General features: G+C 40.0%; 1 protein-coding gene across 3 annotated transcripts in view; it reads right to left on the bottom strand.

Annotated features, from left to right (window-relative positions):
* The window catches only part of TNRC6B (trinucleotide repeat containing adaptor 6B), a 63,984-nt gene that overhangs the window by 6,769 nt on the left and 42,795 nt on the right, over positions 1 to 14,420 (bottom strand). For all 3 annotated transcript variants that reach the window (XM_037068443.1, XM_037068441.1, XM_037068442.1), the window contains 7 exons: positions 13,339 to 13,470; positions 13,009 to 13,104; positions 12,642 to 12,834; positions 5,708 to 5,845; positions 3,295 to 3,471; positions 1,314 to 1,460; positions 999 to 1,094 (listed from right to left, as the gene is read on the bottom strand). In XM_037068443.1, the coding sequence (XP_036924338.1) occupies positions 999 to 1,094; positions 1,314 to 1,460; positions 3,295 to 3,471; positions 5,708 to 5,845; positions 12,642 to 12,834; positions 13,009 to 13,104; positions 13,339 to 13,470 (979 nt within the window). The remainder of the gene's footprint in view (positions 1 to 998; positions 1,095 to 1,313; positions 1,461 to 3,294; positions 3,472 to 5,707; positions 5,846 to 12,641; positions 12,835 to 13,008; positions 13,105 to 13,338; positions 13,471 to 14,420) is intronic.

Raw genomic sequence — 14,420 nt, 5'->3', positions numbered from 1 at the left:
ATCTATCAATAAGTGATAGATTATCACTACTCTTTTTTTTTAAATTTTTATTTATTTATTTATCTTTACAGGGGAAGGAGAGAGGGAGAGAAACATCAATGTATGGTTGCCTTTTGTGCATCCCCTGCTGGTAGTTAGTCTGCAAGGAACCGGCCTGCAACCCAGGCATGTGCCCTGACTGGGAATCGAACCTCGATTGTCTGGTTCGCAGGCCCTCGCTCAATCCACTGAGCTACGCCAGCCAGGGCTAGATTATCACTACTCTTGATATGACTCACAGATGGAAAGAAAAAAATAGAAGACAATTTATGAGGCCATTAACCTGTAGTGTCTTAGTAGGTAGCTAAGGATTTGTTTTATTCACTTTTGCTAGACAAAGAACAGAAGCCTTAAAGACTTTAATGGCTTAAGATCCGTCTTTGGCAAGATTGATGCCTAGTTACTAATGATTTGTTTACCAATTTGTAAGGCTTTGTGTTAAGTAAGAGACTTCAAAGGCTCTATTATACCCATTAACTTTTCCATTCCCTCTTCCCCCCAAAATCCCTCAAAACAATACAACAAAACAATAAAGAACTCAACAAATATAGGTACAATTAATCAAGGTCCTCTTTTTTCCCTTTGGCCATCAGCCTTTATCTGTAAATGGAAGGATTTTTAGAGAAGCAGTAAGAATAACAACCTGGACTTAACTGGTTCTTCCCACGGTCCTGGATTCTCTCCGCAGATTGGTTAAAAGGAAAGCATTTGGGTCATCAAGATATAACCTCTGCCCTCAGAAGACCCACAGCTCCCTGCAATGACGTCACCATCTGCCTTGTCCTAAAGCTATGTGTGTCTCTCATCTTGCCTCTTTGAGACCAGAAGCTCCTGAAGGACAAGGCCAACACAGGAGTTGTGTCTCCAAAAGTATTTTTAAAGAAATAAATACCTATTTCCTTTGTAAAAGGGAATCTGAAAAGTGCTAACCAAAAGGAAAAAACATGTCACACTCCTACCTGAAGTGCTATGAACGTTGGTAAAGGAGTTGTCAGAGGCACTGTAGGGCCAGGCACCAGGTGAAGGCAGCGAGGTGTTGAGGGAAGAATTAGACCCTTTGTAGTGACAAATGAAAAATGAGATAAAAATACAGCAGACAAATGTCAGTTATTAACAAGTGAAACCTTTAATATGTACTTTATTTAACCTTCAATAGAAAGGAGAACACGATATATCTAAAAAAATAAATGTGAAAAGCTTTATGTTCTTATGTTTTCTGGTTTAATTACTTGACAACAGCAAGTATATATGCAAGAGATGTTTGACTTGTTTACCTGTGGTGTTATCCCGCAGAAGTTGGTGGTCAGTATCTACAATAGGAGATGTGGCTGTACCCCCCAGCACACTTCCTGGGGTGACGTAGGGATCAGATTCAGGGTCAATGTTTTGGATACCTTTCCATGGCACTCCTGGTTGGAATTCTGAGAGAAGAACAAGTATGAGAGGTAAGAATTTGTTCAACAATGGTAAAATAGTTACTTTTTGATAAGAAACAGATCTGTAAGAAGTCTATTTAATTTTAGAGTTTCATAATAAATTTTTTTCAAAAGTCAGCTTGAACATATATATTCTGCCAGCAGCACCTTTGTGTTACCACAACACGTCAGCCTTCCCTGCCTCTCTATGGTTGTGAACTTGATGCCAGGGCTCATCAGTGCCTGGCCCAGAACCTGCTCTTCCTGCTCCCAGGGAAATTCAGTCTCGAGGGCAGGGAGGCAGAATTAAGTAGTCTGGTGCTCATGAGAACTGGTCAGCCATCTAGGACAAGAACTGGGAGAAAATCTACGTTGGAGATCTGTAACTTCTCCCATTTAACTTGCAGGAAATTGGCTGAGACACACAAACCCAATGCAATCCATTCCTGCCAGTTAACCCTGTATATTCCAGTACTGTGTGGATGTGCAGGGTTAACTGGCAGGAGTAATTTTGGCTAATGAGAAAGCCTGAGCCCTGGCTGGTGTAGCTCAGTGGATTGAGCACGGGCCTGCGAACCACACGATCATGGTTCGATTCCCAGTCAGGGCACATTCCTGGGTTGCAGGCCAGTTCCCAGCAGGGGACTCACAAGAGGCAACCATACATTGATACTTCTTCTCTCCTCCCCTCTAAAGATAAATAAATAAAATCTTAAAAAAAAAAAAAAAAAAAGAAAGCCTGGAACATGTATAAGTAAGTGTTTACAATTTTTTAAAAAGACTTTATTTTAGAGAGAGGGGAAGGGAGGAAGAGAGGGAGAGAAACATCAACCCCACACTCAGTCTACTGAGCCACATCAGCTGGGGCTGTCTACAATTTTTTATTGGTTAATTTAAATCATATTTAAATCTATGGAGCCTGTGAACCAAAGGGTCACCAGTTTGATTCCCAGTCAGGGCACATGCCTGGGTTGTGGGTCAGGTCTCTGGTTCAGGGGGCGCATGAGATGCAACCACAAGTTGATGCTTCTCTCCCTCTCTTTCTCCCTCCCCCCTCCCCCCTCTCTAAAATAAATAAATAAAGTGTTTAATTTAAAAAATAAAGCTATGTGATAGTACTACTAAACTTACTTTTCTAATCATGGTCAGGGTAAGTAATATGCATTATATATCAACAACAGGTATTATGAGTCTACTTTAATAGCATGAAGCTCTACATGTTCACATCACAAATATAACTGTAGAAAGAGAGGTTTAGAAGGACATACCAAATTTTTAACTTTTATCTTTACTATATTATTTTTTTATACACTGAAAATAGGTTATCTGTATCGGAACAGAGAAAAAAGTAAATTTTCTCATTGTATCCACTACTGCAAACCTATAACCTAACTGATAATAAAAACCTTCAAAAATTAAACAAATCAATTCAATGGACACTTCAGAAGAACCCAGGTACAAGGCATCCATTTTATGATGGATACATGCCAAGTCCTGGCTCCAATTTTACCTTCTTTTACCCTCACATTCCCCTCTTCTGACTTCTTTCAGCTTATCTAAGTCCATGCAGTAGTTATCACACAGTAATTTACCTGGTCAGCGACCAGTGTCAACACCTTACTTTCCTTACTGAATGCTATAGAGCAGAGACCTTATCTAATGAAAATTTCCTATCTTCCAACAGCATAGCACATGCTTTGCTTTTATCAGACAATTACTGAATGAAAAAAATGAATGTGGATGTCTTAGTAAAGTAGGTGGCAAAAACAATCTGCCAGAACCTAAAAATCAAAAATAAAAACCAAGTGATATTCCAGAAAATACACTTCCTGCACAATACCTGGAGGCCAACTGGCATTGCTGGATTTACTTCCGATTTTATTTGTTGGTGGAGATTTGGCAGGTAACCAGCTATCACCAGCAGGACCCGTATGGCCACCCAGTGTGTCACCTGGGATTATATCAAACTGGTTGTATGGTGACCCTCCTCGGGTCTTCCCAGGGGCTACTATAGCGCCTGACAAAAGAGAGAGAGGAAATTAATTCAAACTTGGAAAGGACTCCTGTGAATAGAACTTGTCAATCTTTTATTCAGAGAAACTCAAATACAGTATTCTGAAGTTTATGCAGTGGAAAGAGTACCACAATGACAGGGCACACTCAAGACCCAGGATATAATGAATAAGCGGGATGATCATGAACAACCCATCTCACCTTTCTGAGTCTTTCAGTTTCTCAGTCATGCACACAGCACTGTTTTCATTCTTGAATGTTCCAAATGCCATGGCCTTAAGAAGTTAACTAACTAAACTCTCATAAACTATGAATCATACCATTATCCCCACAGTTTGTATACTAATGACTTGAGACAATATAAATGGAGAGAAGTCCACTGGAGGGAAAAGCATCTGCAATTGCTTTAAATTCCAAAGCAATGAGATGGAATTCCTCCTGCCTGCGGTCTTTGCCAGCACAAGGCCAGCAAGTGAACTCTGCAGCTCTGAGGTCCACGGCCTCACACATGAACAGCAAACCCTTTGTAACTGCTTTCCCGAGAGGATTTCAGTGCCTCCTTTATGCATTTTATATGCCATGAGGCAGAAAAGAAACTCAAACCTTAAACCTTAAAATTCCCATAAACAAAAAATGAGCTTTAAATAAAATTTTCAGCCTCTGTTAGATACCCTTCCACCTGTTTCTCAGTCAAATTTTACATGTTGTATTGTGTCACTTGAGCTATTCTTAGTTAGGATCCTATTTATTGTACTAATAAAATTATTTCCAAGGTAATATATTAAAATATTTGTATAAATATTGATTAAAATAATCTGTTTGGTTTGGCCTAACAGGAGTATCATCAAAGCTATCTCCATGCTCAGTTAAGAGGTCACTGATTTTCTAGAGTCTCTGAAAGAAATATGATTCAAGGGCACATTACAGTGAAGAAATAGAACATGAGAAGCCGAATTCCCTCAGGGCCTGCTAATAGAGAAAATATCTATAAGCTCTAAAAAGGTGACTCTTTCACTTTTGAGATGTCCTCTCACATGCCATTTCGTGTTTACTGTCATGCACCTATCATGTCTTTGGGGAAGGAAGCAGTGTAAGTGCTCGAAGCTGTAGACATTGGGCTTGGATTATTTAGTTCAGAAACAGATGTGATACTATGTATAAATCATTTTTGGTTTTGTGGCACAAAATGATGATGCTTTGGGATAGCAGGCAGAGAGCTCCAAGTGGCCACTTCAGCAGCCTCCAGATGGGTACATTTTTAAGAGTGGCTTATAGCCCTGGCTGGGTGGTTCAGTTGGTTGGAGTACTGCCCTGTACAGCAAAAGGTTGCAGGTTCAATTCCTAGTCTCGGCACATACCTAAGTTGTTGGTTTGATCCCTGGTGGGGTTCATATGGGAGGCAACTGATCAATGTTTCTCTTACATCAATGCTTCCCTGCCCCCAACGCTAAAATCAGTAAGTATCTCCTCAGGTGAGAAGCTAAAAAAAATAAAAAGTAGCTTATGAAGGAACCCTGGAAGGCTTCAGACTGATGGGGCCCAGGCCCACCAGGGAGCTGCAGGAGCAGTTCCACACCTATTTATACCTGGTTCTCACAGATACAGTTGAGTCCAAGTGAATACTGTCAATTGAGACAAACAATGAAACAAAGGCTGAAGGAAGACTCCAAGACCTTTTATTTGTCTTATAGGGAAATGGAGAAGCTCTTACAAAGAATTACAGAAATGAAAGGCTGACCCACATTGACAATCAAAGCCTGGAATGACCTCAATCGCTGTCCATATGCTCTTTATGTTCATAAAGAATACAAAAGCTTTGTGGAAATTTCTAATCTCATGTATTGATCTATCAGTCATCTTTTGGAGATGGAAATGTTCAAAATCAATATGATAGGTAGTTGTTGTGATCTCTTGCCCCTCATTTGTTGATTCTTTTCTCTCAGCCAATTCATTAGGGTTTTACCCTAATGGATGCTCAAAGTTCACTTCTACTGCCCTCAATCCCATCCCACTTCAGGTGGGAAATTTTGGTCCCTTTAATCAGAAATAGTATTTTAAGTTTCTTGTAATTTGAAATACACACAATATTCCTTCACAGGCGGTCATAAGATTTGGAGGAAAAAATCAAAAGACATGCTAAGAAATAGCTAAAGATCCGTGCTTTAAATTTATCTACAGGACACTTAAGGCCTGCAGAGGGTCAGAAGAGCTGCAACTCATAACGTTTTGCTTGCTCTTACCATTTTTGTGCATATTGGCTTCCTGTGTGGCTACAGAGGGCAATCCCTCCATCATGGAGGTCCACTGTTTAAAGCGAGACTCAGTTCCAGCCTCCTTCCCACCAACCATGCCATAGTCCATGCCGCCAGAGCTGAAGCCTAAAACAGAGAACCACATTTTATGTCTTTCTATAAACTTCTAGTATCAGTAACCAAGAGTTCTGAGGCAGAACTCCATGAATAGCTTCATTTGCAACTTAAAGACTAATTCACAAGGAGTCTTATTCAGAAACAGATTTTTTGATTCATAATGCTGATTTTGGCTCTTGCTTGCTAAAAACACAATGACCATTAAGATATAAGTTGTGATGACTGCCATGTAATTAAGATCATCTTACTCACTTACTACATTAGCTAACATCTGTGACACAGAGAACAATGGGGTCCATGGTTCTCCAGCTGAGATGGAGGTGTCCACACATCAGTGTGATTTGGAAGAAGAGCAGCTCCAAGGTTACAGTAAAAGTACTGCGGGGGGAAAGGCTCTGATTTAGGGCCTAGGGGAGGCATGCAAGTAAGTCAAAGACACCAAGAACAAAGCTCTAACTCAGGGCAATAAGACATATTTAAAGAATAACGAGAGCCTGATGTGACTCCAAAACTTGGCTAACTACGAATGAAGTGAGGCAGAGTGGCAGGACATGGGAGAGAAATGAAGAGTCGTGCCATATAGAGTCTTGATGTACCAAGTAAAGGAGATTGGGCTTTTCCCTCTAAGATAGGAGATAAAATGCTAAACAAGTGAGAGAGAGGTAACTAAGTTTGTATTTTAGAAAGAGAACTGGCAATGTGAGAATGGGTTAGATGAAGGTCAGGATAGAATCTGAGGGGTCAATTTGAAAGTTTTCATGTAGTGATAAAGACCCCAAAGCTTGAATAAGTAACTAGTAAGAAGCCCAGAGTTTACTTTGCCGTGAACCCATGGGGAGCTGCAGGTGTTGGGCTTTTAGCAAGAGTTTTGGTCGGTTATGTTTTCCCACCAGATGGGGCTTGAGAGGTGAATGCCAAAGTGAAGGCCTACTGGTGAAGCTGGGCAAAGTCTACCATCCACTCTGGATCAGAATGTACTTAAGGTTTTTTTTCAAACTGACTGCCATAAAATAGAGGACTAAAATAAAGAAATGAAATAGGGAAGGGGAGGAATAATTAAGAACCAGAGAGACCATTAAGAGTCATAATAAAGGTAGTAGTAACCTAGAGAGGCGAGCAGGGTTCCCACCAGGGTAACACTTAGGTGGCCTGCTGGAGCCAAAAGCCAACCTACTCTTACTCTAGAATGTGCAGCTCTGGACAGGCCAGACTCCACAGCGAATCCATTTTGCGCTGCTACCATCTGCTGGTGTCTTACTGGCCCCTAAGTACCATTTATCCAAATCCCACTGAGGGTCTAGGTCATGTGTTTCTCCCCTGTGCTTCTCACAGTTGTCAAGGATAATTTTATAAATGTATAATAAATCAAGTTCAAGTCATTTCTAATACATTCTTACTATGTTTAAAATGTTGCTATAATTACAAAGAACACTTCATATACACAGTTTGTAACTGACTTCACGAATCTAAGTGATTGAAGGGTGGAGAGCAGAAATCCTTGGAACAAGCTGGAAACATTTCAAATTAAACAATTAAAAAAAAAAGGTTTAAGCCCTGGCTGGTGTGGCTCAGTGGATTGAGCGTGGGCCTGCGAACCACAGGATCACGGTTCAATTCCCAGTCAGGGCACATGCCTGGGTTGCAGGCCAGTTTCCGGTTCCTGGCAGGGGACGAATGAGAGGCAACCATACATTGATATTTCTCTCTCTCTCTCCTTCCCTTTCCCTCTAAGATAAATAAATAAAATCTTTAAAAAAAGGTTTAAGATATTTTCTTTTTTTGTCCCACGTAGCTGAGCTGAAATGAGACTGGAGGGCAGGAAAGTCAGAAGGAGCAAGGGCTCTCTCAGACATAAGCTTTAATGGCCCACATGTGTTGTTCCTCGAGCAAATTGCAACACTGCCTCTGACGGGAAAAACCAGCCCAAGGTCTTGGATTCCAGGCCATCTGAAAGCTGGCTCTAGCCAGTGAGAAAGAGCTTTTGAAAATAACCCAGGGTTCTGGTGAAGACTAAAAACAATGTAGGGATTAGTACAAGAAAAAGGAACCACTCTTTACACATTAATTCTCTTTAAAGTTGCTCTAAAATTACTCCAAAACTCACAGTGAATTAGAGATATTAAGTTTCATCTGTTTAGAGTTCTTTTGTGACACATAAAGTGTAGAAAATTTGTAAGAGTTATCTTAGGAGAGGGAAGAGTTTGAGGAGTCCATCTGAATCTTAGGCAATTTGGGCACTGTTCCTATTAGAAACTTGGGGATCATGCTCTGGCTGGTGCAGCTCAGTGGACTGAGTGTGGGCTGTGAAGCAAGGGGTCGGGGTTCAATTCCCAGTCAGGGCAATTGCCTGGGTTGTGGGCCAGGTCCCCACTGGGGACCATGTGAGAGGCAACCACACATTGATGTTTCTCTCCCTCTCTTTCTCCTTCCCTTCCCCTCTCTCTCTAAAAAAATTAAAAGAAATAAAATATTTTAAAAAACCTTGGGGATCACATGCCACCAAAATATGGCAGCACCATAATTAATTAACAAGGTTTGGTAAGGAAAAAAAATAAAATAGGTGAGAGGGAGAATAGAAGATAAAACTGCCTTCAAAAGTTCATCCTACAAACCAAGAACGAGAAATCAGTGCAAGGTTGTACAGAACTCCGTGTCTTTCTAGATGTCATGTAGCAACTGATGTGACATTAGGACACAGAATGCACTCATCAAACCCGGAGAGAAGGGATTCTTGAGCACTGTGCTCTAGTGGCTGCATTAACACAAAGCAGAGGAGCATACCACTTGTGACTTCTGGGCTGTTTATATACTGTCACACTTCTGAACCCAGGAAAACGACGACTTTATTACACTTGCTAATTTATTAAAACCAAACTTGCTCAGTTCACCAAGTGGCCTCCCTGTAATCCTCCAGCTTACCAACACTTTAATTCAAATCAAACAAATCATTTAGTTCAGTTTAATGAATATTTATAAAGAGCCTAATTGTGCTAGGTTCTATGTTAGCAGCTGAGGTACAAATAGAGATAAAACACGCCCCTTGCTTTCCAGGGACTCATTTCACTAACATATTCCTTATGTCTGTCTTTTCATCCTTACAAAAACAACCCTTTGCTTCTTTATCAGTCCTTTCTCCTGCTTCCATACACCTTAATTCATCAGCTATTCAACACTGCCACTACGCTCAGTGCCCACCATCTGAAGGACACTTTCAAATGAACTTGTCCTTAGTTGCTCACTCCTTCACTCCCTTTGTCTGTTGTTCTTTATTTTCTGCTATTCCTTTTGTTGTAGATTAAAAAAAACCAAACTACTGGTTTTGCAATTATTATAGTACAAATAAATTTTAAAAGCAACAAATTACCAAGGTTGCCCATTTAACCCAACAGTTCTAATCTATGTCCACATGTACATGATACTGCCACATTCATAATCCAGGGCAAATACAAATAACTCTCTTGCTATTTGCATAATCTATTAATATCCATAACTCTACTTCTCACTGGTTATAACACACAAAAATATTATAAAATTGTTACATTTTAACATAAAAAGTGAGATTTTATTGGAAATGCATCTTCTAATAAGATGAATGACTGCCAGTTAGTCTAGCGACTGTGAAGGGCTTTAAAAAAGGACTTACTACTAAAATAAGACCAAGTTCACGCTACTGTACACCTATTTTTACAAATTTCTGTAGACATAAAGCACAAAGAAATCTTATATAAATAAGCAGATTGGAAAAGAAGGAGTCTTGTTGTAACATCTATTTCTTTGAAGTTTTTTAAAGTATATCTCCCTTTCCCCATGGTTTGATAACACAGATACTAAAGCGTAACGTTTAGATATGTCATTATCACCTGACAATTTAATAAGGTATATTTTTCAACTTTGCTACAAGCAGAGCATTATAAAACCATCTATTTTACAAAAACAATCAATTAAGAATTAGTTAAGTGACCAGAGGGGAGAGGGGAGGGAATTTCAGGGGAAATAAGGGAGGGATTTAGAGGAACCTATATAAAGGATACATGGACAACAACTGAGAAGGGTGGAAATGGGAGGGAGGGGGGAGGATGGGGGGTGGGATGGGATGGGAGTAATAGACAGAAAACTGTACTTGAAAAATAATTAAATAAAAAAATTAAAAAAAAAAAAAGAATTAGTTAACCAGTCAAAGTCATTCAACTTTTTAATTTTGAGAAAACATACTGAAAGAGGATTTATTAACACTTAAGAAACTTTTACTTACTTTTCCTACTTTTTTATCCACAGGTATCTTTTTGAGTTTGATATACTTAGTATTATGAAAACTGACATATTATTAATTTCGTTGCATCTCTGTCATATATTTTCTTAAAAAAAACTTACTCTGTATAAGCTATGAATATATTTTCCTCAAACTTTTATAACTACAGATTTAGTTTATTCAAAACAGGCAGTCAAATCAGAGTCACTTTCATAATTTTAGGACTGTATAAATGTAACTACTTCTTAACTGTTAAGGAGTTGAAATTACATTGGGCCCCTTGAAGGCAACCGCAAGGCTGATGTGGTGGCCCCTGGTGAAAATGAGTCTGACAACCCCACTCTAGGATGAGTATTAGAAGAGCTGAAGAAAAGAACCATATGCATTTAAACACATGGAAAAGCTGCCTGTGCCTTCCAGATGTTCTCTTTGCTTTGAACTGACTGCACTGTACTTTGAGAACTACGTACAAAAAGAAATGGAAGAAGCTAAGTGGCCCTTCTTTATCATTGCATATGCTATCTAAATTCAGAACAATTCAACACATAGCAAAATACTCAGGTTCTTACATCAAGCTTCATCCTTAACACAAAACATGATGAAGAAGGTAAAAAACTGGAAACCCAGGAGGTAATGACACCTTCATTAGTCATTACGGGAGGCTTCCTTCTTGCTTGGTACCCGGGCATTCTATACCCAGGTGAGCACGCCCTAGTAAGATATGAGATGGTGGAGAGTTTACCTTTTTTTAAATGTCAAGTAGAAGAAAGGTTTTATTGAATTTAAGTCAGTTCTCAGGTGGATTTTTTTTTTAATATGCAGCTGAGGATATGTTTGGGTTTTGTTTTTTAAATTTATTTTATTTTTTAAAATATTTTATTTATTTATCTTTAGAGAGGAAGGGAAGGAGAGAAGGAGAGAAATATCAATGTATGGTTGCCTCGCATGTGTCCCCCGCTGGGAACTGGCCCGCAACCCAGGCATGTGCCCTGACTGGGAATCAAACCGCGATCGTCTGGTTCGCAGGCTCACGCTCAATCCACTGAGCTACACCAGCCAGGGCTTTTTAAATTGATTTTAAAGAGAGAAAAAGGGATGGAGAGAGACAGAAAAACATCAATTAGTTGCCTCCCGTATGCACCCTGACTAGGAACGCAACATGCAATCTAGGCATGTGCTCTGATCTGGAATTGAACCTGAAACCTGTTGGTATACGGATGACCATCCAACCAACTGAGCCACCTTGCTGGGGCTCAGGTGAACCATTTTAAAGAAAGAATATAGTTGATGGAAGTTGAAAATCTGAAAATTAACTTCCTTAAAACTATCCAGGATCAATGTGTCCTTGAATTCTTTGCTCGTCTCTGCATGTGGACGCCCCAGTAGGAAGTGGGTACCTCATGCAAACTGAGCACCAAGGGCAGGGCCATTTGCCTAGGATTACTTTGTCACCCAAGAGCATAGATTTCAAGTCTCCCCAGTTCTTGTTTTTGAGTTCGCACAAAGAGTATCTCCTTTAACAAAATAAAACCTAAATGTCAATGTGAGAAGAAACCTGTTGTGGTGTGTAGAATCTTTTTAATTTTTACATTTTATTTTTAAGTAACTGTTGCCTCACTGATTGGATTCTGCTTACAACATGTTCCCAGTTCTGAAAGAGCTACGATTTGCCTGCCAACAAATTCTTGATAAATGTCAAAGGTGTAACCTTACTTGTGCTAATTCTATTTAAATCAGAGGAACTACAAATCAGAACAAATTTTATCATTTTGCTTTATAATTTTAATTTTAGTACTCCAGTTTTTCAAGAAAAGGTAATTTTATCAGTAGAGCTAAACACTTCAACTCGTACATATTTTAATGGATTATAACCTCAGGCACATGCAGCACTCACAGCATGTACAAACCTTTACACTGCCTTTTGTTTTTATTTTATTTATTTATTTATTTTTAAAAAGTATTTTATTTATTTATCTTTAGAGAGGAAGGGAAGGAGAGAAGGAAAGAAATATCAATGTATGGTTGCCTCTCGTGAGTCCCCTGCTGGGAACTGGCCTGCAACCCAGGCATGTGCCCTGACTGGGACTCAAACCTCGATCGTGTGGTTCATAGGCTCGCGCTCAATCCACTGAGCTACTCCAGCCAGGGTACACTGCCTTTTAAAAACTCCTAGTTCTGGGGAAGCAGACTCCCTCTCATTGGTTAGAGCATTGTCCTGATACATGAAGGTTGTGGGTTTGATCCGGGTCAGGGCACATATAAAGAGCAGCCAATGTATAAATAAGTGGAACAACAAATGTCTCTCTTCCCTCTTTCCACTCTCTGTCTCTAAAATTAATTTAAAAAGAAACTGGAGTCCTGTTTCTGCTATTTACTGATTGGGTGGTAAGCTTCCGAAAGCCACTGAAAGTAGTGTGTTGCTAATTCAGAAACCTCATCTGTAAAACAGAGCATTAGACTATCTACTTTGTATGGCTGTTGTGAAAACAGAGGGTAATGTAGGTCCAACCCCTACCATAGGCTGAATAAAAGTAGTTTTCATTAGTCCCAACTTACCAGAACCATATCCAGGTATTGGCCCTTTGGTTTGAAGGTCTGGGAGCCCCACATTCAGAGTGTTGGGCACCATGTTGTCCAGATGTGGCTTGGGCCCAACAGGATGAGATGGCGAATGCTTCATGCTGGGCTGCCGCTGCTGCTGCTGCTGCTGCTGCTGCTGCTGCTGGAGTGCACTCACCATCCGAGCCAGCTGGAGGGGGGCAGTCCAGAGCAAGGAGGCCCAAGAGAAAATGGACATATGATAAGCCAATGTCCTGAACTTCACAGGAAATGACTACATTTGATTTGTTTTTGCTACCAAAGAGGTTAAGCAGAGATGCACCCCTCATAAAGAGCATAGAGGGACCCTTCCAATCTCACCTACCTGCTGCTCTTGCTGCTGGCGTACAGCTTGAGAAATCTTTCTCTGGTTCTGTAACAACTGCTGCTGTTGCTGCTGCTGCAAGAGAAGCTGACATGCCTATGGGGAAGAGAGAGAGAGGCTCTAAGTTTCCTAAGACAGACTCACTGAGGGCACCGAAATGGTTTGTGAGCTGAAAGGCAGGTTGTTGAGTCAAGTGTCCACGAGGAAAGTCCCACCAAGCTCCTGGTCTGTTGGTCACATTTACCCTAGATGAGCACACATAAATTGAAGCAAGCCAAGTTAAAAAAACACATGACTTTCTTAGCTATAAGAGAAAAATTTGCTACTTACCAACTGAAACTGGGGAATCTGTGGAAGCTGGCTCAGCATGGCGATTTGTTGAGGAGATAACTGGGGCCCGACATTGAAAAGACCTGGATTCAGGCCACTGTTGGGAAACTGCTTGAGCATTGAGGCAGAAACCTAGCAAAAAAAAAAAAAAAAAAGAGAGAGAACCATCAGACTTGATCAAGATAAATTATTTCTGTGTGAAAACACTCTTAATAGATCTAAAGCAATAGCCAAGTTTTTCCTTGAGAAATATTTATGAAATACATTAAATGATTGGGAGAAATACACCAAAATGTTAACAATGGTTATCTGAGTAGTGACACTGCACAAGTTTTAAAATTCTTTTCTTAGACTTTCCAATCTTTCTGTAACAGAAACAATGGAACTTTACAATCAGGAAAACATCTGCAAGACCAGAACTTTTTAAAGACAATGATTTTTGTCTGATACATTATTACTTAAAATGTGTCATGAGAGAAAACATACCAAATTGCATAAAGGTACAATAACATGCTTAAAAGAAAGTACTTTTGTTATATGAATAAAAAAATATTAACTTGTAAACAAGAGTCACTGGAGTTTCAACTCATGACTTTCATACCAGACACTGAGTCACAGAGAGGTAGAGGGGCCTGGAAGGTCAAAGGCTCAGGTGGATCCTTCTCCATGGTTTTCGGGACTGAGCCAAGCTGGGTGGCAGGAACCTCTAGGGATACAGAAAGGACTCCTTCCCATACTTGGACTGCTCACTTAAGATGTTTTATCTGACCTGGATCGAGTTTCTCTGCCCTTTCTTTCACTGAACGCAATGAAATATCGGGTGTCAAGGACAACATACTTAATCTCTCTTCCTTGAGTGGCAAGCAGCACACTGGTCAAGAGTTTAGTCCATGAGGCAGACTGCATGGGTCTGCCATTTCTCAGTTGTGTGACTCAAGGCAAGTTACTTAACCTTTCTGAGCTTCATTATCCTTATCTCCAAAAATGGAATAATAATAACTTCAGTGATTGAGAATTTTATGAGTTAATCCATATCAAATGCATAGAAATGCACTCTATAAATGTTCTTATTCCACAGGGTG

Source organism: Sturnira hondurensis, unplaced genomic scaffold (assembly GCF_014824575.4).
Source record: "Sturnira hondurensis isolate 20B ecotype Veracruz unplaced genomic scaffold, ASM1482457v3 Scaffold0017436, whole genome shotgun sequence".
Lineage (NCBI taxonomy): Eukaryota > Metazoa > Chordata > Mammalia > Chiroptera > Phyllostomidae > Sturnira > Sturnira hondurensis.
Note: the sequence above shows the minus strand (reverse complement) of the source record. Positions and strands in the feature narration are given on the sequence as shown.